Source organism: Macrotis lagotis, chromosome 1 (assembly GCF_037893015.1).
Source record: "Macrotis lagotis isolate mMagLag1 chromosome 1, bilby.v1.9.chrom.fasta, whole genome shotgun sequence".
Classification (NCBI taxonomy): domain Eukaryota; kingdom Metazoa; phylum Chordata; class Mammalia; order Peramelemorphia; family Peramelidae; genus Macrotis; species Macrotis lagotis.
In genome coordinates, this window is record NC_133658.1 from 241,265,786 (window position 1) to 241,291,486 (window position 25,701).

Consider the following 25,701-nt stretch of genomic DNA (forward strand, 5'->3'; position numbering starts at 1 on the left):
CAACTTCAGAATCTGACATGACTGATGATCATTGTTCTCCTGGAAAATCTCTCCTTTGGACTTCATTATCATCCACTCATCTGGTATTGTCTTACCTTTTTGACCATTCTGCCTTTCTTAGCCCAGAACCTCTTTCTACCTCCTAAAATGTGGACACTCCCCAAATCATTATTGTTATTAGCCTTCTCTGGTCTTTATATTCTCAGGGACACTTTAGTTCAAATATTTTCTCCCAAATTTTCTCCCACACTCCCAAATCTGTATCTCACCATGCCTTACACAGTACCTTCCTCTTAGCAGACATTCTGTAAGCAGTGAATATGTCTAGTCCTAAACCTGTTTCTTAAGCTCTACTTGAACATCTCCAAAATAATGTTGAACATTTCTATATGGATATGCCATCATCTTAAACTCAAAAATGTAAAAAACCAAATTCTCCATCTATCTTCTAGTAGGTTCTTCCAATTCCCTATTTTTATTTTTAACATCATTCAAGTTCTTTTCCAAATCTGGGAATCTTAACTTCTTTTCCTCCCTTATATGTAACCATTAACAAATATTTTCCAAATTTCTTTCTTAGCCTCTCTTATTTATCTCTTCTTTTAAATTCTCACTGAAAATACTACAAGTCAAGACTCATGAATATATTACTGCACCCAGTTTCTCTACTCTCAGGTTCTCCCCTTTCTAATACAGTCTCTGCACACTGCTGTAAGAGTAATCCAACTAATATATTCCTTTCTAATATATGCCATTCTTCTGTTCAAAAGCTTTCTGTGGTTCCCTGATAACTACTAGACAAAGTACATTCTTCTTAATCTGAGATTTTAAGGTTCTCTTCCATCTGGTATTGCCCTACCTAACTTCTCCTTTAACCTTATCCTAGTTTTTCCTTCTCTCTAGCACAAACCCTCTTCTCCTGTCAATACTTGCCGAATGTACACTTCAAATAGATCACATACCATTCTCATTTTTGGGCCTTTTCTCATGTCATTCCCTTTCTTCCCCTCCCCTTGTCCTAATGAAACCTGCCCACTTGTTAAAGGCCAGCTTACATTCCATCTTCCCTCAGGTGCCTTCCTTGAACACTCAAGCACATATTAATCTTTACTCACCTTTGATTCTACTACAATATACATCAATACCATTCTTTCTGCCCCTACTCTCATGATCTGTATTATTATTTAAATTTTTAAGTGCATACATAACTTGCCTCTTCAACTACATTGTAAGATCCTTGAGGGGAAGAATCATGTATTATATTTTTTATATCTTCTCACAGTTCTAAACATATAGTAGGAGCTCAGAACCATACACCAGTTACAAAAGGTGTTAACCTTTCTGGAGTGTCTTTACAATGAATTGCTGTTCTGTCTCCACAATTTCCTTTAGTTAGCAGTAATGCCAAAAAAAATTCAGGATATCTATAGCTGTCATTGTTCTGAAAAGAAAACTATGATACAGTAGAAAAAAAACACTACATTCAGAGTTAGATAACCTGGGTCTGAATTCCATTTACCATTTATGATCTTGGGCAAGATGCTTAGCCTTTCTGGACCTCAGTTTCTTCATCTGCATAAGGGAGATGATAATTCCATTACTTACCTCAAATGATGTGAAGGAAGTCAGTGGTATATCAGAAATTTCCCCATCTTTTGATTAGGAATGTCCATTAAACACTTTTATAATTTTTGCTTCCTTAGTTTAATTCACCATTCAAAAAGAACAGTCATTTGCTGTTTATCAATTATGAGAAATCTGTTATCAACCCCACACAGTATTTTTTTAAAAGGCAGGTGAGAAGGGTATTCAATAATTTAATGTCTTTAGTTTGCCATCCAGGAAAGATTACTGTAAATGGGATGAAAATAACAAGATCTTTTCCTCTGTATTTACATACTCAATAGCTAGAGGCAAATCAATTCTCTAGTTAGGCAATGAAGATGCAATTTAATTCTCTAAAAAAAATTATATCTTCTGAAGCAGTTTTATGGACAAGGTACCTTTCTTAGAAATAGCTAACAAGGGGTGGCTAGGTGGCACAGTGGATAAAGCACTGGCCCTGGAGTCAGGAGTACCTGGGTTCAAAGCCAGTCTCAGACACTTAATAATTACCTAGCTGTGTGGCCTTGGGCAAGCTACTTAACCCCATTTGCCTTACAAAAACCTAAAAAAAAATAGCTAACAAGATCCAAATTAATTTTATGAGGAAAGAGAAGATAAAAAATGATTTCTTCCACCTCCAAGTTGCCTAAATACTATTTATGAGAACAAAGCCTTTCGAAATGGTTGTCTAAAAAGAAGAGACGCTATTAGCATGAAGCCAAACACAGAAAATTTTTTTTTCAGTTCTTTTCTAAATTTTCAGAAAGTGAATTTTAGGAGTCTGTGCTGTTGATCGAACTTACCTGTCCTCCTGCTGCACAGGCGGCAACCAATCCATATTGACCACCATCTTTCCTTAATCTATTGGCAGCTGCCATGACCAAACGACAACCAGTGGCACCAAAAGGATGTCCAAGAGACAGGGATCCACCCCAAGTATTAAACTTCTCCAAAGGAGGTGCACCAACCTATTGCCCATAGAAAGAAAAGGAAGAATGTAACATTAGGCAGATTTAGGGAAAGGGGCTTGTAGCATTTGTTGCAATACAAGGGGCTTTAGACATATCACCAATCATTTGGTAATCATGTTAATGTGGTGGAAAGAAGGCTGATTTGGAAACATAGACCTAGAGTTTGAATCCTATCTATCACTTACTATCTACGTGCATATGATCTCAGGTAAGTCTTGCAACTTCTCCAGATCTCAGTTTCCTCATCTATAAATGAGGTGATTGGATTAGATGAACTCTAAGGAGATGTACTAACTCTAGATCTCCATATCATCCTATGATCTTATTGCAAAGCAAAAACTTCCTAGGGTAATCCTTAAATTAATGAAAGGCCATGGTCAAATACTTTTCATCATCAGCAAAAATAGAAAGAATAACCAAAACATGATAAATCTGACTTTTTTGCTTTTGCTGAAGAATTTGTAAGTTATATAGCTATGAAGGCTGCAAAGAAATATATTTAAATAAATAGAAAATTTCTCTTTGAATATGTGTTTGCATGCAATTCTACTCCAATGTTCATACATATATTGGAAATTCACACAGGCTTAATTTCAAAACTTACCTTGACTTTCCTATTCATGTAGTTTTGTGCAAACCAATCTGAATCCATTGCTTTGAAGTTGGCCAAAATCTGACCCTAGGAAAGGAAAAAATTGAGCAAGAAATGCTTTGTAATGTCATGTAAAGCCATATATTATATTACACAACTAAATATAATTTACTAAATAAAATAAAAATAATATATTACATATTATATTACTAAAACAAAAATTTGACCCAAAAATTATTTCAGGTATGGGTTTAAGTGACTTTAAAGGTAATGATGCTGATTATTTTGGTAGAAAATATTTAAGCTTCTGAGAAGCATTCTAAACCAAAGTGCTTTTCACCACCCTTTGGGTCATTTGCCTGATTTTCTTCCAATACAGTGGGTTAGGGGTCCCAAGAAGCAAACAAGGTTATTCATTTTGATTTTAGTCACTTTGCAGATCACTGCTAGGTCTCGGTCTCTCTCTCTCTCTCTCTCTCTCTCTCTCTGTCTCTCACACACACACACACACACAAATCACTGTAAGGTATAAAGCCAATATTTAAAACCTTTTTCATTGTAAGCCAAAGATGAACCAGGGTCCACAGACTCATCTAATTCCATCTCCTCTTCCCTGTTTAAAAGCAAAAATATGGGAGTAGGGGAGGGAGAATTATGCTAGAACTTCTAACATTTTTATATAATTATAATTCTTTAAAAAGACTTACAGAGGGGCAACTAGGTGGTGCAGTGAATAAAGCACTGGCCCCGGAGTCAGGAGGACCTGAGTTCAAATCTGGCTTCAGACACTTAATAATTACCTAGTTGTGTGGCCTTGGGCAAGTCACTTAACCCCATTACCTTGCAAAAAACCTAAAATAAAATAAAAAGACTTACTGAGAAAGCTTCATGAAATTCAAAAGCATCAATATCTTTCAACGTTAAGCCTGCTTTTTCTAGCACTTTAGGAGTAGCATATGTTGGCCTGAAAAGAAAAAGATACAACACTTCAACTTGAAAGGCAGTTTAGCATAGTGGGAAGACAATGCATTGAATTTGGAAGACCCAGATTCAAATCCTGCCTAAGATCCTTACTAGCTTTGTAGCCCTGGCATGTCCCTTCACTTTTCTGTGCCTTAGTCTCCTCATCTGTAAAACTAGGTTAGACTTTATGCCCTTTAAAGTTCCTTCCAGATCTATGTTATGATCCTGTTTTTCCAGGTTGATTATACACCTCTCCTCATAAAAACTGTTTTCTGGCCGAAGTGAGTTTCCTGCTATTCCTTGTAAGGGACAGTACTCTCCTGCCTCCATGCCTTTGTCTAGGTTGTTCCCTATACTTGGGATGCTCTTCTTCTTTGCTCTTACCTTCTTCTTACTCTTAGAACTCCTAGTTCTCATCAAAGCTTAGCTCAAATGTCACATTCTATCAGAAATCTGTTCTGTTCCTCTAATTATTAGTGCTCCACTCCCTATCATTGAATATTTTATATATACTCATATATGTGCATGTGTGTGTATGTATGTATATGTATCCTATATATATTTTATTCTATTTTATTTACACAAACTCTCTCTCTCTCTCTCTCATTTGTGAAACTGTTATATGCTCCCCATCCCCCAGTATAATATAAACCTTCTAAAGGCAGGGACTGTCTCATTTTTGTATTTCTATTCCCAAAAGGACAATTGCCCATAACTATCACTTGATAAATTCTTGTTAATCAGTTTTTAAAAATTCAACTTTGGTCAATTATAATCTGAGATCAGAAATCCTTGATGGCCAGAATCTACTTTGCATGACATCCTCTCAAATTGTCTCACTAGAGACCTCTATCAGCATAATGTTACCATCCCCTTCTCTCTCCTGCACCATAATTCCTGAACCTACCAATTAGAATCCTGAATGTGTAAGGGGGAAAATATGTGGAACACTTCCACTACAAAGCTGACTGATTTGGGAATTTGTCATGAATACGAATATGAACCCTCAAACTGTATATTTTGCCACCAATATGGTAAAATGAGAGGGAACTCCTAGACATTGGTAAAGCCATTAAACCAAACTACCCTGCTCCTTCCACCCTATACAGTGGCAGTAAGAGTGTAAGAATGTGACCTCTAGTATCATGGTTAATGTAAACATCAAAAAGCATCTCCATCCCAAGGGAGAACTTGCATATGACCATAGGCTACCCTTGACATGCACAAACTTGAGATCAACACAAAACAATTTGAGGGGTAGGCAAATGCAGAGTCTCAAAGATGAAGGGATATCAGAAAAGAACTTATTTGCAAGGTCAAGCTTTAAAGATAATTAGGGTACTAAAAGGCAAAGGTGAGGAGGGAATACATTTTGGGTTCTGAAGAGACTTAGATACTATACAGAGGAGTTTGAATTTAATTCTAAAGGTAATGGGGAGTCACTAAAGGTTCTTCAACCAAGGGTGGGAGTAGGGGGGTTGACATGGAGACATATAATTAGGAAGTATCTATTTGGCAATGATGGGGAGCAGGGGAGCAGGGGAGCAATGGTTATAGAAGGGAAAGATCAATCAAGAGGCAACTGAGGGGGAGCGGAGCCAAGATGGCGACAAGAGAGGATCTTCTCTTAGGCGCTCTATCATAAAACTTACAAAGTAAGGACTCTAAATTTTTGAGAGACAGAACCCACTGAGGGACCCAGTGATGCAGTTCTCCTACTCAAGGTAACCTGGAAAACAGCAGAAAGGCTCTGCTCCCTGGGGTTGGAGGGGCGGCACGCCAGAGGGAGGGAACGTCAGCCTCCCGGAGGCAGCCTCAGGATGCTGAGAGCTGCGGCTCACAGCAGCGGGGGAGTTTCCTGATCTACACCCCGGAGAGCATCAGGCACAACTTGGGGGCACAGCGGGGGACCACTGCCAGAGCGAGCACGTGAAGCCCAGCCCTCAGAGCACACAGTGAGCAAAGTGGTTCCACTGCAGCCCAGATCCAGGAACAGGAAGCAGAAGCTGGTAAGCAGGAGCCCCCAGGGCATGAGCTGGGCCCAGGGAGGGGAGTGAAGAGAGAGAGACTGCCCAGCTCGGTCCTCTGCCCCTGGAACAGGACTCTGGGGCTCTGACCACATTCAGATCCTGATCCCAGTCTAGGCCCCTCCATATAGCAGCAGGGCCCCCCCCCCACCTCAGCCCTGTGGCAGAGGGGTGCGCTTATGGTCATTCACAGACCAGGAGGGAAGACAGATCCTCACACACTGAGACCCTTGTGGGAGGTGTCCCAAAAGCTCAGGAAGAACCCCCAAAACAGGCTAAGGCTGGGAAAATGAGCAAGCAGAGAAAAATGAGAAACACCATTGAGAAATACTTTGCCTGTGAGATCAAGAAGAATCAAAACACTCAGTCTGAAGATGAGGAAGCACAAGCTCCTGCATCTAAAGACTCCAAGAAAAACAGAAATTGGGCTCAGGCTATGACAGAGCTCAAAAAAGACTGTGAAAATCAAATGAGGGAGTTAGAAGAAAAACTGGGAAAAGAAATGAGAGATGCAGGGAAAAAACATGAAAATGAAGTCAGCAGCTTAGTCAAGGAAATCCAAAAAAATGCTGAAGAAAATAGCATGCTAAAAACCAGCTTAGGTCAAAGGGATAAAACAGTTCACAAAGTTATTGAAGAGAAGAATGCTTTAAAAAGCAGAATTGGACCCCTGACGCTCAATAATTAACTAGCTGTGTGGCCTTGGGCAAGCCACTTAACCCCATCGCCTTGGAAAAAAAAAAAGCAGAATTGGCCAGATGCAAAAAAGAGATAAGAAAGCTCTCTGAGCTTTCAAATCCTTCAGACAAAGAATAGAACTCAGGGAGATTGATGAATTTATGAGAAATCAGGACTCAATACTTCAAAACCAAAAGAATGAAAAAATTAGAAGAAAATGTGAAACATCTCATTGAAAAAAACAACTGATATAGAAAACAGAGCCAGCAAAGATAATTTAAACATTATTGGAATACCTGAAAGTCATGATCAGGAAAAGAGCCTTGACATCATTTTCAAAGAATTACTACAGGAAAATTGCCCTGATATCCTAGAAGCAGAGGGCAAAATAGAAATGGAGAGAATCCACCAATCCCCCCGAGAAAGAGATTCCAAAAAACCAACCCCTAGGAATATTATAACCAAGTTCCAGAACTCCCAAGTCAAAGAGAAAATATTACAAGCAGCCAGAAGGACACAATTCAAATATCATGGAGCTGCAGTCAGGACCACACAGGACTTAGCAGCAACTACATTGGAAGCTCGTAGGGCTTGGAATATAATATACCAGAAGGCAAAAGAGCTTAGAATGCAACTGAGAATCAACTACCCAGCAAAACTGAATGTCCTCTTCCAGGGAAAAAGATGGACTTTCAATGAACCAGGGGAATTTCAAACGTTCCTTTTGGAATGGCCAGAGCTGAAGAGAAGGTTTGCTCTTCAGATACAGGACTCAGGTGAAGCATAGAGAGTGGAGGAGAGGGGGAAAATATGAGGGACTTGATGATGATGAACTGCATGTATTCCTGCATAGAAAAATGACACTGATAATACTCATATGAACCTTCCCAATTAACAGAGCAGGTAGAAGGAGCTTTTATAGAAGAAGCACAGGAGAAAGCTGAATTTGAAGATAAAATGTGGTGTAAAAATGGAGTCAATAGAAAAAAGTGAAATGTAATGGGAGAAAGAAAAAGGAGAGGAGGAATAGGCTAACATATTTCACATAATAAGATTTTTCTTGATTGCAGTGAGCTATTGCAATGATATGGAAGGGGGAAAGGCAAGGGGTAATGAGGGAATCTTCGCTCTCATCAGAGGTGGCTAGGAGAGGAAACAGAATATATACTCAATAGGTATAGACATCTGGAGTAAGAAGGAGGTTGGGGGATGGGGGAAGGGGAAGGGGTGGGGATGTGAATGAAGGAGGAGAGGATGGACCATGAGGGGAGAATGGTCAGATATAACACATTTTCTTTTTTACTTCTTGCAAGGGGCTGGGATTGGATGGCCTGTCTGGGACCATAGGGCTGGGTGGATGCTGGGAACTAAGAGATGGCACTGGGGCTTGGGGCCTCTTGGCCCCAGGACCAGGGATCTGTCTGTTGCGCCATTCAGCTACCCTACAGCAGAGTCAGAGTGAAAGGAATGAGAAAATATTGTGCATGGTAGTGGAGAAATATGAAAGGAGGGAGTTGCGAACAGCAATGGCAACAGTGGAAAAATATGGAAGTAACTTTTGTGATGCATCTGCAACAGAGCTGGTGGTGTTGGAACACAGACTGAAGCACATTTATTATTATTATTATTATTATTATTATTATTATTTGGGGGGTGCAGGGCAAATGGGGCTGGGTGGCCTGCATGGGGCCACATAGCGGGGTGATCGTTGGGTGTCTGAGGCTGGATTTGGACCCAGGTGCTCCTGGCTCAGGGGCCAGTGCTCTGTCCACCACCTGGCTGCCCCTATTATTATTACTATTTTATTTTATTTTGGGTCTTTTTTTCTTTTTTTTGGTTTTTTTGCTGGGCAGTGGGGTTGGGATGGCTTGCATGTCACACAGCTGGGTGACTGTTCGGTGTATGGGGCCATATTTGGGCTCAGGTGCTCCTGGCTCCAGGGCTGGTGCTCCATCAACTATGCCACTTGTCTATACCTACAATTATTACTATTACTTTTTTATTTTAATTTTAATTTTTTTCTCTCCCCTTTATTGCTCAAGCAAGTCTATATTTTTTGGGGGGAGGAGGTATTTTGTTTACTCTTAAACAAGAATAATTTATTAATGTATAAGAAAACATTTGTACAAAATGAGAATAAATAATATTAAATTAAAAAGAAAAAAAAAGAGGCAACTGAATTAGGCCAGGCAACATGACGAGGCTATGTACTATGGTGGTGTTTGAGAAGAGAGAGAATCAAGGAACACTGGGATTTTGAGATTACGATTACTGCTATTATACAATTAGTACTAAATAGGTCATTTCTTGCCCTTAATATATATGAAATCTGACCATGTTAAACATTCCTGATAAAATCCAAAGGTGATATGCCACTTACCCCAATAAAAGTTGATCTTTTGGATCTTGAGACACATACACAAAATCCCTAGGCAGAAAAATATTGTGTTAGTTCCAATAATAAAAAAAGGGAAATAGTAGATGACTCAGTTTAATATTTCATTTTACCTTAAGTAAGCCTTTGGTTTATAGCCCAAAGCCAAAGCTTTTTCTTCTGACATAATCAGCATTGCTGAAGCTCCATCAGTCTGAAATAGCAATTAGAATGACAGTCCAATTCATATCTTAGTACTGAGTGATTAGGTCACCTAAATGGCTTTTCTTAGCTCGACTGTTTATCTTATTTCTGAATAAGGCAAATAATTCAATAGTACTATGACAATTCCACTTGATAACTCATTTTTCCTAGTTTTAGCCACCACTAAGTTACAACCTAAGATCACTTTATGACCTTTTATCTGGGAGCTGGGTTAACACAGAACAAAGGATGTACAAAAACATTCCATCTCAACCTTTAGAAACTTTTTAAAAAGCATGCCTTGTTTCATTCCTCAGAATCAAAGCTTTGTGCTTTTGGCACAGAATACCAACAATTTTATACCTCAGCCCACAGCAATGTTCTCCTAGCAGACTGAACTTTTTCTATATATTTTGAGGTCTTTGTGCCCGTGTCTTCTAAGCATCCTTCTCACTTCTGGGTTCTGCAATGGGAGGAAGCAGTGATGATAGGAGCAGTAAAAACAGACAAGTAAGCTGTGAGCAGGAAGCAGAAATTATCATATGCAAGGGTGCTTCTTGCAGATAGATGTAAACTTTTAACCTGACATGAAATGACATCAGGGTACCAAAATGCCTACCTAAATGCAGTCTTTATTGTACTTCAAAAAATAAAATAGGTACAGGGACAAGAGTTCAAATGGAAATGTTACTCTCTTTAAAAGTCAAAGTACACATCCCACCTGATATCCTGGATCATATTTTTATAGCTTGTTATAACTGTTTCCTGGAATTAAGATATTATCTAGTCATATTACCACATGCTTTTGCCACACTATATTTTTGTTGTATCAAATATTCTTTCAAATAAGCAGATTGTTGGCTGGGGAGTGACAATTTTTTTTGTATAAGATATTTACTGTATGCTGGAATTTGAAATGGAATTAGTCTCCTAAGTTTCCAAACTGAGTTTCTTGCTTGTTTTCAGTTTTACACAATACAAGAACTAGTACATTCCTTCAAGGGCCAGTAAATTGGAGCTTCATTATCCCTGCGGTGCTTTGGATTTGAAATTCCTCACATTTATCTCTTCCCTTTATCTTTATAGTCAACCAAACCAATACCTTCTAAGAGCTATTTTGCTTCATATGTATATCAGTGGATATATGTGTTTATTATAAGAAATCTAAGGGCTTTTGAGTCAGGGAGCCTTTCATTTCACTTTCTATTTTCCTCAGTATTCAGCTGGCACTTATAATGAGAAAGTTGGAGTGGAGAACATTAATTAGGATCAATATGGATCTATGGGAGACTACTCTGAGTTGGGAGATCCTCAAAATCACAGATTGAGAGCATAAAGGGTACCAGAGCACTGAATAAGAGCCATAATGGACCTTTTTAAAGGCTATCTATTCCAACTTCCACATTGTGCTGATAAAGAAATTGAGAAGCGAAGTCAAAAGGTCGCAAAGAATCAGAATCTGAATCCAGGTCTTCAGAAAAACTAAGTACTGTATACCACACTAAGTATTCACCAGGGAAACAGTTCCCTTGCTTATTAAGTTAGAGGTATTATGGGAATTTGATGTTCACTAGGTAGAGAAGGGGGAAAAAACGATTTCAGAAGGTAAAATTGTCTAGGTTGACTGGTGGAGTCAAGTTCAATGATTTAGAAGAAAAGGGCTACAACAGGTGGTATCTAGATTAGTGATTGCCCTAAGTGAAAGGGTTTTTTGAAAGCATGGAAATCAAGAAGCAGAGGAAATTAAAGTGTTGCAGTCATTAGTTAGGCTGCTATATAGCTGCAAATTATAAAAGATAAAGAGTCTTTACTTATTATTTCTGGATAAATTTCTGGCCCCTGGACTCATCCATCTTCCCACCTAATTTCTCGCAGAAAATCTCTGGAGCAGAGTTTTTCAATGGAATTTGGAATACAAAAGTTTGTTTCTGATAAATAGTAGATTATGGGCAAGGAGGGGCAGAACACATTTCCAGGAGGAGTAGAAGGGGATGAGAGGGACTAAGTATTCTTTGACCCAGAGAAATTCCATTTGCGATCATTCTCCTGAGTTAACAAAGATTTCTGTTGACTCCCTTGTACTTTCCTATGACTTTTGGAGTTGATGAGGCAGCACTTGCTTCTTCTCAAAATTGCCTCCTCTTCTGTAATAGTTTTGGGTACTTATGGCACCTGAATTTCAGAGAGTAAAACTTTTAATATGCAGCAAATGAGTAGAGAATTGTAACGCTGAATCATAGGTACATTTTTAATGAACTATTAGTAAATTAGCAACAATGACAATAAGGATAACTAAACTTGAAGACTGAACTAAAAATTTAAATGCAGTTTAGGGAGGTTAAAAATACCTGATTTAAAAGCAAGAGTTACTCCCAAGAGTTTTCCAGTGAAAGGTAGAAATGCAAGCTAAGAGCCCAGATGGACAGAATCAGTGTGGTGAACCATCATACCTTCATGATTATTGAATAATGAATCAGTGTCAGCCTAGATCCAAAGATCTTAACCTGGGCTCCGTGAACTTTTTTTTTTTTTAACATTCTGATAACTTGATCTCAATACAATTTTATTTCATGCACTTTAAAAACAATATTCTGAGGAGTCAGTAGGTTTCTCACATACCAAAAGGGTACATGACAAAAAGGTTAAGTGCCCCTGGCCTTCACAGAGCAGGCTAGTAGCAAACTGTAGGGTTTGGTGAATGATTCCACTTTTGAGGAAAATTTCCAGGAATAATATGGATGAAAACATGTTTGGCAAATTCAATAAAGTTAAGAGGATAGCTAATATGTTGGGTTACAATTAGGATTCAAAGTGATCTCATTAAGTGGTTAAAAGGGCCCATAAATAAGGATACACTATTTTAACAGGAATGTATATATTCACAGAGAACAAGGATCCAAACTTTTATTGTGTCACAGACCACTTTGGCAAGTTGGTGAAGCTTATGGCTCTCTTTTCAGAATAATGTTTTTATTTTATTTTTAATTTTTTCAGAATAATATTTTTAAATGCAAAAAATAAAAAACATAGGGTTACAAAGGAAATTGATTATATTAAAATAGCTATCAAATTAGTTTTTAAAACCAGTTAAGATTCCTTGACCTAAATTTACTGTGGCATAGTCAATAGAGAGCTGGGCTTGATGCCACAGACTTGGGTTCAAATTTTACCTTTGACGCTTATTAGCTATGGGACCCTGGGCAAGAAATTTAGCTTTTTTGTGCCTAAAATTAGAGATGATTGTTGAGTTACTCACTTTGGTGGAAGGAGTTCCAACAGCAGAAGTCCCCTATACTGAGGCTACCACAGATAACCATCAAGTATATGTATTCATACAACATTTATGCTGAACATTGGTACAAAAAAAATCAGTGACCAAAATACTGAATGGGGGAAGACTTGGCCTGAAGGCAGTTAGTTTAATGCATGAAAGAACTGAAAATTTTTGTTGTGTGACAAGGGTGTGTCAAGATGTTCAATTCAAAAATACATTCAACTTATATTACCAGTGCCCAGATGAAAGGAGTAAACTATTGATTGCACTCTAGAATACTGTGTCTAGTCTAGGCATTCTAAATTAAAGAAGACATACTAGGGTATGTTCAAAGAAAGGCGATCAAGAGAGTTAGATCTGAAAATCATGTCCTATGACGATGAGGCACTAAACTTGAAATTTTCAAGAAAAGCCTTAAGGTCATATTCCACCCCTTCACAAATATGAATGGCTGTCATAGTGAAGTCAGAGCAAACTTGTTTTGTGTTGCTCTGGAGGACAACATTAGGGCTCAGGGGTAGAAGCAATAAGGAGGCAAACACTGGCAAGTTTGATAATGACCTCAACCACATCTGTATTGTGTGTGGTGCACATTTTGTTTCTAGCTGTTAAAAAGTACAAGAAATGCTGACAAACACACATAACATGTGATTACCAGAAAAGAGGAGTTAGCAGCTGTGACTGTGCCATATGGTTTAATGAATGCAGGTTTCAGTTTTGCCATTTGTTCCATTGAAGAGGGACGAATGCCATTATCTTTGGTAACTGTATCTTTTCCTGTTTAAAAAAAAATTATTTTTGATTTGAAAGAACACCAATTATCAGATGCTATTTTGTAGAAAAGAGTTTTAAAAACCACAAAAACAAGAAATTTGAGCCCAGCTTAGACAATTAACAGGAAGTTTTTTGCAAAATCTGAGGAATGAACCTACTTAAAAAAAAACCATCAGGATGTTTGTGGGCAAACTTGAAAGACTAAAGAAAAAAGTTCTGTTTCTTTTAAAATTTGTATTATTAGTACTTATCATTCCACCATCAGCAATCAACAAAAAGAGGGCATATGTAAATAAATAAAAGAGTGATGTGTAAATAAATAGTTAATTTATACAGCGTTTTCTATGTGCCTGGTTCTGTTAAGTGCTTTACGAGAATTATCTAACCTTATCCACAATCCTGGGAAGTAGCTGCTATTATTAACCCCCTTTCACCAGGCAAATTAAGATATTAAGGCAAACAGACGTTAAATGATTTTCCCAGATTCATAGAGACAATAACTATCCAAGGCTGGGTTTGAACTCAGGTCTTTCTGACTCCAGGTCTGACACTATGCACTGTCAATTAGTCTATTGGTCTAACAACACTAATAATATCATATATCTATATAATGTAAGTGCTTTCAAATACTTATCTCCATTTGGGGGGGTGGGGCAAGCAGGGTTAAAGTAACTTGCCCAAGGTTACAAAGCTAGGAAATGACAAGTGTCTGTGGATGGATTTAAACTCAGGTCATCCTGAACAAGGGCTGGTGTTCTATTTACTGAATCACCTAGTCGCCCCAACTTGGTTTATCTTAAGAACCCTCTGAGGTAGGTAGGATGAGAATTATTATTCCCATTTTACAGAACTTTGACCCTCAAAATTCAAACTCTGGTTTTCCAAATCTAAGACCAAGCTCATTCTATTATACTACCTTCAGGAACACAAAAGGCAAGCATTGTAAATGTGAAAGGGTCCAGTTAATAAAGAGTTTTCTAATTCCAAAATCATGAAGAAAGAAAGAGTGAAATGAAATAGTTATAATTCTTCAAGCATTAAGATACTAAGACTAGGAATTTCTGGTGGGACCAATATCTAATGTGTTGAGGGAAGGTCTTGGGATTCTGCAGCTAGTTCTTATACTATATTCTCCTGTAAGAGAAAAGGCAAGTTGCTGTTCACCTGGAACTTTGAAGGAGATAACATCAGTGAGGAATCCTTGCTCCTGTGCTTGCTTGGCTAGGCTGTGAGAACGAAGGGCGTACTCATCCTGCTCTGTGCGGGAAACTGAGAATGCGGCAGCCAGTCGGTCAGCAGAATGGCCCATTGTCTCACTGGTAGAGAACTCAGCCACAGCGGGAAGCTGGGAAGAGAATGAAGAGAATCAGGAACTCTGATGACCAGCTAACAGGGGAGGATTTTCACAACATGATTTTTGCTTACTCTCTTTGGAAGAATCTAACCTAAAAGTTTTGTTGGTTGTGTTTTATAACTAAAAAAAAAAAAGAAAGCTCTCTGAGAACTACACATGCATTCATATGCCAACCCAAACCAGAACCTGAACAGTGAAGGTTCTCAAAATCTACTATATTATTTCTTGCATAGTAAATTAAATAATTCAACTTTCACTGTGGCCAGCAAGATCTTCCTTCATGAGTGTTTAACATGTACAAAGTCCAACTTTTATGTTACTTCAAAAAAAAAGTTCCTTGACAATCAAAATTCTCTCCAGAGAAATTAAAAACCTTACCTCTGGTGCTAAGAAATTCAATCTGAATTTAGAAGCTAGAGATAGTCTCTGACCAAGGGTCTTGGCCTTGTTAAGCTCAAGCATCAGTTTCCTCATCTTCCTAGAATGTCGAATAGGGACATCTGACATTAACTCCACACCACCTGCCACAATCACATCACATTGGCCAGAAGCAATCAAGCCAAAACCTACAGGAAAGGATTAATAATGACTTTATGACATAAGTTTCATGTTAATAATGTATCATGGTATGTTTAATTTTTTTGTAATATGAATCTAAACAACAAATAATATAAGCATTTCCATACATAAGGCAAAATAGAAAGAAAACTATATATGAAAACTGTAAACCATTATGTACAACTTGATTTTCCTTATAAATATAAAATAATGCAGTATGGACTTTTCAATGCTTTCCTGCTAGTCTGTATTTCTATTTTCTTCTATGCCTTTTAAAAAATGGTGCAATGATATTCTTTTCTTTCTTTGTTTATAGAGACTGTGTTACTAGTCCCTTCTGCCTCTTACCTACCCCCCAAAACTGAAAAAGAAGAGAAAAAGAAAATCCCTGTAATAAATATGCATAGTCAAACAAAACAAATTTGCACAATGGCAATGTCAAATAAAATAGTTGATTCATTCAAAACTGTCATCTCCCTCTAGGAGGTGAGTAGAGTATTTCAATGTCAGGTGTCTGCATGGTCCATGGTCATTGAAATTGCTTACCAGGAGATCAGAGGATCAGCACAGCAGAAAATGTATAATTAAATATGTGCTCTTTACAGGTGGTGCAGTTGACAGAGCACTGGCCTTAGAGTCAGGAGGACAGGAGTTTGAATCCAACCTCAGACACTTCACACTTAAGAGCTGTGTAACCTTGGGTAAGTCACTTAACCCTGACTGCCTCGAATTCAGAGCCATCTCCAATTGTCCTGATTCATATCTGGCCACTGGACCCAGCTGGCTCTGGAGAAAGTGAAGCCAGTGATTAAACACAGCTCCCCCATACTCCAAATCATGTGTTTGTCGTGGCATCATCTTCTCTGATATCCTGGTCTTCGAGAATGAAGGACAAATATCAACAGGGTAATAATAAAAGCACGACTATCTTCTGAGAAAATCCTTCACAGTCATCCAATTAGCAGATATCCCCGCCTCTATACAATTCTGCATATGTGCCAAATCAAACAAACGGATATCCATACTGCACAAAAAATCTCTGTGGAATATGACCCACAACTCTTACTTGTTTAATTTCAATGTTTAGCAGTCCTTAATGGTCAAAATTTTTTTTTCTTATGTCTAAACTTCTAAAAATCTCTTTTGCAATTTAATGCTATTTCCTTTTGTTCTATGTGGATGTTGAGAAACAGAAATATTGAAGTATAAAGGGGACCACATAAATAAGAGGCCTGAGCTCTAGTCCTGGCTTTACCATCAGTAAAATCTATGTGAACCTGGGCAGATCATATAATTTCTTTGAGCCTCAGTTTTTTCCTCTGTAAAATAAATGAATCTTTAAGGTATCTTTATAGCATGAAAACACAAGGACTGACTGATGATATACTACAACTTAGGACAAATTGGTAGCCAACATTTAAAATGCAGATTTTTGTAGTCAGTAGACCTAGGTTCAAATTCTGACTGTTCTATTTAATACTTTACAGGGTCAGATTAAGTCATATTACTGCTAATGTTTCTCAATAGTGAACTATCTTCTTTCCAGTTTCTCCATGGCTTCAACTCTGGCTTTTGGGGTCTAGGGTTTTCCCAACTATGCACCCTGCCAAGTGTGGTCTTCTTTTATTATCTCTCCCAGATCTATTCCATTCATGTTTTGTTTCTTATTTGTTTGTTCCCATAGCTGCTTGATGTGGCTTCTTCCTTATCTCCCTATTTATATGACCTGACTAAATTAAACTAGCAGCTTTGATTGCCCTGATTTCCTCTTAGTTTTAGCTCTTCCCATTTATCCACCTGCTTCTTACAGTGCATCAGTCAGGCTCTGATATTTCTCGTATTTCCACCAGTCCTGAAGAATATTTTTTTAGGTGACCTCATGTGAATGGTAGCACTGTGCTTAGTGTTTAGAGACCAAAAATGGTAGGAAATATTTCCTTATTTCTCAATCTCCTTATTTACCTCTCTAAGAAATCCTGGGAATCTTAAATAGGTCAATGTCTGTCAATGTAATGCCATTGAGTTTATGATAAAGTGTACTTTTCCTTCTTCTCCTTCACTGATAACCTTAGCAGTTGTTAAATCCAAAGACCCTAAACCTCCTTACCATGTAATCACATTTTGTCAGTATTGAAAATATCTTTACTCTTAATAAGATATGTCTACTTTGTCATCAAAATACTTATATTCAAGTGTGTTGCTAGGCTGTGATACAACCAAACCTCTATTTACTTAGGAAGTCATGTAGCTCACCTATCCTATCATGTAGTCTGAAACTCCACTCTTCAGTAGGAACTGAAAACTTTTATTGTAAAATATTAGTAATTGCCAAGTTCACACTTGTTTAGATAGTAATGAATCAGACGATTTGTAACAAAAATGATCTTGGAATGATCTGGTCAAGCTTTCTGTAAATTTGTCTCTTTCTCACTGTATGAAATGTCTTTGCTTGTAAAGTTTATCTTAAATCATGCTCCACCATAAACTTTTGCCAAAATGTTTCAATTTTAAACTACTTTTGCCTTTAACTCAGATTTCTCTCTACTTAGCAAAGAAATCAAGTGTTTGTTAGCTATGAAGGTTTTTGTCTTAAGACTTCTTGTATTTGAATTAATTCAGTTACATTGGAAATTCTGGTAATTTGTTGCTATATGTACTTTTTCTATTTTCCATTTAATCATAATTCCCTCTTAATAACTCCATCAATGTAGATAACTTCTGGTTATCTGCCAACATAGATTGCCACTATTTTGTGACTTATAATCTTAAGGACTTGCCGGGGGTGACATATTGAATCATTGGTAAGAGGCATTACTTGAACCCAGTTTTTTCTAACTTCCAAGCTAGCTCTCCATCCAGAAATCTTTAGATTTAAATTTAAGGATTATATAAAAGGAATAGGAAGAAGAGGAATAACAACTATAGTAGAATCATGTGAAGGATGAATTTCAAAACTCATAATTCATTAGTTAATTTTAAAATATTGGTGGTGTTATAGATTTTGTTTCTTACCTAACAACTTCTAAAATATTAGGCAAACCATTTAATTTCTCTTTTAAAAAAATCTACCTATTCCCTGAACAAGGAAGTAAAATGAGGATTTTAATTTTGAAATTATCCAAATTAAGGAACTTGTAAGTGAGCACATACCTGTTGTCATGGCTTGGTTGGAAGAGATACAAGCCATAGTGACAGTGTGAGCAGGAATTTTGTCTGAGAAGCCAGCTCCCAGTGCAGCCTTTGAAAGACACAACAATTACTTATAAAGAAAGAACACTGTGACCCACTCTCTTCTCCTCTTGAATGACACATTCCTTTCTAGATTTTCATGAATTACTTTCTCCTGGTTCTTCTCCTATCTTACTGACCACACTAATTCTCTTTTCTGGGTCATCATCTATGTCATACCCCATTAACTTCCAAGTTCAGGCCAGGGCCCTCTTCTTTTTTCTCTCTACATTCTCTTTCTTGGTGAACTCATAACCTCCTGGAAGTTTAATTACCATTCCAGGAAGATTATTCCCAGATCTACAATTCTATTCAAATTTTTTCTCATTACTTTTCCCTTATCTCCATATACTCCTATACTCCTACTATTAGGCATTTCAATGTCTAAATATACCTCATAAATCATAAATAAATGTCATAAATATCTCAAACTTAATATGTCCAGGCGGCTAGGTGGCATAGTGGATAAAGTACCAGCCCTGGAGTCAGGAGTACCTGGGTTCGAATCCAGTCTCAGACACTTAATAATTACCTAGCTGTGCGGCCTTGGGCAAGCCACTTTAACCATGTTTGCCTTGCAAAAACCTAAAAAAAACCTCAATATGTTCAAAACAAAACTGAAATTCCCATTTCTGTTGAGGGCACTACCATCCTTGCAATCATCCAGGTTTGCCAACTCAGAGTCATTCTCAACTCTTAACCCACAAAGGCAATCAATGATCAATTCTCATACTTTCTACATCTAAAATATCACTTATATCTATCCCCTTCTGTTTTTTCATATCCTTATTCAAACCCTCAACCTCTTGCCTGGATTACTGACATAGTCTCTTCTTGTATCAAATCTTTCTAATCTCTAATCCATCCCATTTAAGCACCTATGATATGCCAGATACCATGTTGGGTGTTAGAGACACAAAGACAAAATTATGATTCCTGTTTTCAAGGAGTTTACATTATAAGAGAGGATAATATGTATATGCACACAAGTATGTATGTTTGTATACATGTATATAATGGGCACACATTTGCAGGTATATATGTACCCTTAAAACATATTAAAGACAATGGGGGGATGGGAGAATAAGGAAAGATTTCATGTAGAAGATATTTATTGAACTAGATTTCAAAAAAAAGTTTCCAACACCAGTCAAAGAGATTTTCCTCAAATACAGATCTACCACATCACCATCTACTCAGTACTTTGTTGAGTTGTTTCAGTGGCGTTCAACTCTTTGTGATTCTATTTGGGATTTTCTTGGCAAAGATACTGGAGTGATTTACCATTTCTTCTTCAGCTCATTTTACAGATGAAACAAAGAAAAGGTAGGTAACCTGTCCAGGGTCATACAGCTAGGAAGTGTTTAAGGCAATCTTTGAATTCAGATCTTCCTGACTTCAGGTCTGGCACTCTATCTATTGTACCACTTAACTGCTCCCTAGTGGTTCTTTATTATCTCTAGAATAAGATACAGCCTAGCCCCAACCTATCTTTCTAGACTTGTTATTTATATATAATTCCTCTTCCTATTCTCTAAGCCCAATCAAACAGCCTTGTTTTTTACACATGAAATTTCCTCTCCCAATTCTGTCCTTTTGCACTAATTGATCACCATGTTTAAAATGAAGTTCCTCCTCACCTGATTTCCTTAAAAAAAAAATCAAAATCTCTGATTACTTTAAAAAATTAGCTTAAGAATCTCCTTCTTCAGGAAGTCTTTCCAGAGTCCCTCTCACCTCCTGGTGTCCTTTGCACAAAAATTATCTTGTATATACTATATTCTCTGTACTTATATACTTCTATAGTGTCTCTCCCAACATAAAAGTTCCTTGGGGGCAGGGATTGTTTCACTTTTGTCTTTGTCTCTTCAGCACCCAGCTGAGTATTTGGCAGAGTGTCAGCTTGTTTGCTTCTTATGTAAAATCAATTTAATGATTGCTTCTTGAATACTTGTAAACTTCTACGAATCATTCAAATACTTAATAAGTGCTGCTTCTGGAATGCTGTATCAATATTTTAATCTAGGTAATATAGGAGTTTGTGAGCCATCTTTGGGAAAGATTGAAATAAATACTTTCACTGGAACATAAAGCCTCAATAATATGAGCCTCCACTATATAAAGTAACATGCTAGTTGCAGGAGATAAGTAAGCAATAGAAATCTGAAGTCCTGAGTTTCCAATGACAAAACATGGTGGCATCATGCCTACTGGAATAAAGTTGAAACACGCTACAAAGTTAAAATTAAACTCCTAAGAGTTTCCCCCTTGTAAATGTTATCTGGTCATGGAACCATGTGAATAAGCAAAAATAACTCATTAACTAATACTGACAAGGGATGATGAGAAAAGTAGCAAATTAGGGTGTATTTCTTTTTTGCAACTTGTTGAAATGCCTGCCTAAACAGAAGACTTGGGCTAATTTTAAGAATTGTTACTTAGGAAGCTTCCAAGGATGACTAAAGTCATTCCTTCCCATGACCTCTATTCTTTCATCATGAAAGGCAGACAAAGTATTTTCCATATCAGCTGAGATGTTAGGTAATGTTACATTCCATTTAAAGTCAATATCCAGTGCTCACTTCGGCAGCACATTTACTAAAATTGGAAGGATAAAGTCAATATACAATTCTGTAATTACACTAAAGGATAGAAAACCAAGTTTGGGTTGGTCAGGTCAAAATAAGCAATTAATTAATCTTTAAAAGTTTTAAGTTTCATATAATCAAAATTATTTATTTTATCTGGTGTAATGGTCTCTGTCCCTTGTTTGGTTAAAAATATATCTCCTACCCCACAGCTGTGAAAAGCATATGATTTGCATCTATTCTAATTTTTATGGTATGATTTTTAATATTAAAGTCATCAATTCATCTTGAATGTATTGTGGAATATGATGTAAGATGTTGATCTAAGCTTAATTTCTGCCAGATTACTTTCCAGTTTTTCAACAAATTTATCTTTCCTAAGACATCTAGGTATTCCATTTCATATTAATTCTGATTCTCCCTTGCCCAGTCTGTTTCATTGATCCACCTCTCTATTTTTTTAACCCAGTCACAGATAGCTTTGATGACTTGCTTCTTTATAATATAGTTTGAAATCTGAAAGGCCATTTCATTCTTCCTTCATCACTATCTCTCTAATTTCCTTTAATAACTTATATCTTTTACTTTTTCAAATGAACTGTGTTACTATTTTGTCAAGTTCTGCAGAATATCCTTTTGACAATTTCAATGGTATAGCATTATAACTTTAAATTAACTTTAGAAATTGAAATTTTATTATAGAGGCACATCTTAATCATGAGCACTGAATTTCCTCCAGGTATTTAAACTGCTCTATATTTCTTTAGAGAACACTTTCTAACTAAATCTATATATCAGTACTGTGAACCCCAAATATTTTATACATTTTGTACTTACCTGAAATTAAATTTCCCTATTTTGTCACTCCTTCTTAAGGTTTATATAAAAACAAACTTGATTTTTGAGGGTTTATTTTGAGGCATGCAAATTTGCTGAGGCTATTTTTCATTTCAAAGAGTTTCTTTGCTAATTTCTAGCATTTTCTAAGTAAAACAACATGTCATCAGCCAAAAGGGCTTTGTCCTTTTATCTAGTGTTTCTAAAACTACATCAAATGAGAGGTTGCAGAATGGGCATTCTTGCTTTACCCCAGTATCTGCTAGGAAAACTTCTAGGGGTCTCCATTGGCTATGATACTTTTAATTTTAGATGACGTTTTCATGAATTAAAAAAAGGTCTCTCTCTATCCATACTTCTATAGGGTTTTAGAGGCTATAAATGGAGGCTATACATATGTCAAAGACTTTGTCTGGAAATATTGAGATAATTATGTAATTAGAATTTCTGATTTTGAAATGATTACTTATATTGATCATTTTCCATATGTTGAACTCTCCTTGCATCCTTGAACTCAACTTGGTCATTATGAATTTCTTGGAACAATCACTGTTTTCTGTCTGAAAGGATTTTATTTACAATTTTGAATCAATATTCATTAATAATATCAGTCTATAGCTGTCCTTCTGTGCTCTACCCTTTCCTGGTTTAGATATGTCTCACAAAAGGTACAGGATGAGGAGTTTTCTCAATTTTTGAGAATAATTAGCATTGGAACTAATTGTTTTTTTTTAAATTTGATTGAATTCTCCAGTGAATTCATCAGGATCAGGATATATTTTCTTTAGTAGTTCCTTTACAGGCAGTTCTAGTTCTTTTTCCTCAGACTTGATTACATAACCTCACTATTTGGTATTCTATTAGTTTGGGCATTTTTTATTTTTGAATATCCATTAAAAGTTGCATGTCACCACTATCAGGTTGTGTAAGAGCAGCATTGTAGTCCACAGTATCAATATATATATATCAGGGATTTTAAGAATCAAAATTATGATTTAATACTTGACATAATTTTATTTTCAAGTTAAATAGACCTTATAAACTTTTTTTAAATATAAAAATTAGTCAACTGAAGATCAGGTTTATTGTCCTATGAGATTAATTAATTGCACAACTTTGTTTTACTTACCTCTCGAGCAACATTGCTTGTTTTCACTTCCTGGATAACTGTACCATAGACAATATAATCAACACTATCCTTTGGGATATTGGTTCGATTTAATAAGCCTCTAAAAAGAAAAAAAATCAGAAATATATGTTCCAACATATGAATAGAAGATATAGGATAGAGAATGCCAAATGGCACTTTTCCCAAATGGGAAAATTTTCATGCTGAGATAATATCTTTGACTCTAGGAAATAAGGGAAAACGTTCTGATGCTGGCTAACATTTTGAACAAAATATTGAACAGAATGTAAATTCTGGGGACTAATCATTTAAATGAAAATGATAAAAAATCCTAAATAATATACTAAGGTATATTTGCAAAACCACAAATGGAAGGTTATACCTAAATTTAAATTTATAGGTCACTTACCCCTCTGTTAATGACCACAAAGATAATGAAATGTGTATGGATACACACACACACACACAAATTCTACTAGATTTCTTTATCATTCTAACTCAACAAAGTAAAGGATGTTGTTATATACTGTTCCATAATCCAGATGTACAGGTATTTGTAACTTATATAACTTATAACTAATAGAATGTTGAAAAGCATTTTTAAGTAGAATTTCTGATAACTACTACTTTCCCAATCAATGAAACTGGTAAGCCACAGATGTTATCCTATAGCTTTTTTTGAGGCAAATGGGATGAAGTTACTTGCCTAGGGTCACAGAACTAGAAAGTATCTGAGGCTGGATTTGAACTGAGGTGCTCTTGACTCCAGGGCTGGTCTCTATCTACTGCACCATTTAGCTGTCCCAATGCTATAACTCAAGAATAAATCAGAGCTTTTAAAATTCACCACGTATGTGAATGATTTCCACCTGTCCATTGCACAATTACTTATTTATAACTCTTGATCATAATGAATATTTTGTTGAAACTAAAGAAAGATCAAAATGAAAATGCTTTGTATACTTATTAGATCCCTAGACAACTTACAATAACTCTGACTATTCTGGGACTCATGTCTCATAGGACTGAAATTTATAGGATGTACAAAATAGATATGATATTTATTGGGATATGATTTATGTATATCTAGCTAAATTATACAAATAAAAGTTAATAAATGCCATTAGAATTTAGAGGAGAGGTCAGACTTATAAGATGATTCTTTTTTAAAAATTTATTCATTTATTCTCATTTTGTACAAATAATGTTTTTTATACATTAATAAAATATTCTTGTTTAAGAGTAAACAAAATACCCCGTCTCCCCCCAAAATATAGACTTACTTGAGTGATAAAGTAAAGGGGAGAGAAAAAAATTAAAACTAAAATTAAAAAAAATAGTAATAATTGTAGGTATGGTCAGGTGGCATAGTGGATGGAGCACCAGCCCTGGAGCCAGGAGCACCCAAGCACAAATCCAGCCCCGTACACCCAACAATCACCCAGCTGTGTCACATGCAAGCCACCCCAACCCCACTGCCTGGCAAAAACCAAAAAGAAAAAAAAAAGACCCAAAATAAAATAAAATAGTAATAATAGTAGGGGCAGCCAGGTGGCGGACAGAGCACTGGCCCTTGAGCCAGGAGCACCCGGGTCCAAATCTAGCTTCAGACACCCAACAATCACCCAGCTATGTGGTCCCAGGCAGGCCACCCAGCCCCATTTGCCCTTCACCCCCCAAAAAATAATAATAAAAAACACGCTTCATTCTGTGTTCCAACACCACCAACTCTGTTGCGGGTGGATCACATTCTTTATGATAAGTCCATCACAAAAATTACTTCCATATTTTTTCCACTGTTGCCATTGCTGATCACAACTCCCTCCTTTTGTATTTCTCTACTACCATGTGCTATATTTTCTCTCTCCTTTCACTCTGACTCAGCTGTAGGGTAGCTGGGTGGCACAACAGACAGATCCCTGACCCTGGGGCCAAGAGGCCCTGAGCCCCAATGCCACCTCTTAGGCCCAGCATCCACCCAGCCCTATGGTTCCAGACAGGCCATCCAATCCCAGCCCCTTGCAAGAAGTAAAAAAGAAAATGTGTTATATCTGACCCTTCTCCCCCCATGGCCCATCCTCTCCTCCTTCATTCACATCCCCACTCCTTCCCCTGTCCCCTCTTCTCTCCTTCTTACTACAGATGTCTATACCCCATTGAGTATATATGCTGTTTCCTCTCCTAGCCACCTCTGATGAGAGTGAAGATTCCCTCATTCCCCCTTGCCTTCCCCCTTCCATATCATTGCAATAGCTCACTGCAATCAAGAAAAATTTTATTATGTGAAATATCTTAGCCTATTTCTCCTCTCCTTTTTTTCTTTCTCCCATTACATTTCACTTTTTTTCTATTGAATCCATTTTTACACCACATTTTATCTTCAAATTCAGCTTTCTCCTGTGCTTCATCTATAAAGGCTCCTTCTACCTGCTCTGTTAACTGAGACGGTTCATATGAGTATTAGCAGTGTCATTTTTCTATACAGAACTACATGTAGTTCATCATCAAGTCACTCATATTTTCCCCTTCTCCTCCGATCTCTATG

At 36.9% G+C, this 25,701-nt stretch overlaps 1 protein-coding gene across 1 annotated transcript in view; it reads right to left on the reverse strand.

The window, feature by feature from the left end:
* Positions 1-25,701, reverse strand: part of HADHB (hydroxyacyl-CoA dehydrogenase trifunctional multienzyme complex subunit beta) — a 46,542-nt gene that overhangs the window by 1,419 nt on the left and 19,422 nt on the right. Inside the window, exons 6-15 of the mRNA XM_074209925.1 lie at positions 23,157-23,256; positions 18,525-18,612; positions 15,195-15,382; positions 14,627-14,807; positions 13,344-13,465; positions 9,345-9,424; positions 9,217-9,264; positions 4,045-4,132; positions 3,181-3,255; positions 2,409-2,573 (exon numbers count right to left, since the gene is read on the reverse strand). Coding sequence (XP_074066026.1) covers positions 2,409-2,573; positions 3,181-3,255; positions 4,045-4,132; positions 9,217-9,264; positions 9,345-9,424; positions 13,344-13,465; positions 14,627-14,807; positions 15,195-15,382; positions 18,525-18,612; positions 23,157-23,256 — 1,135 coding nt within the window. The remainder of the gene's footprint in view (positions 1-2,408; positions 2,574-3,180; positions 3,256-4,044; positions 4,133-9,216; positions 9,265-9,344; positions 9,425-13,343; positions 13,466-14,626; positions 14,808-15,194; positions 15,383-18,524; positions 18,613-23,156; positions 23,257-25,701) is intronic.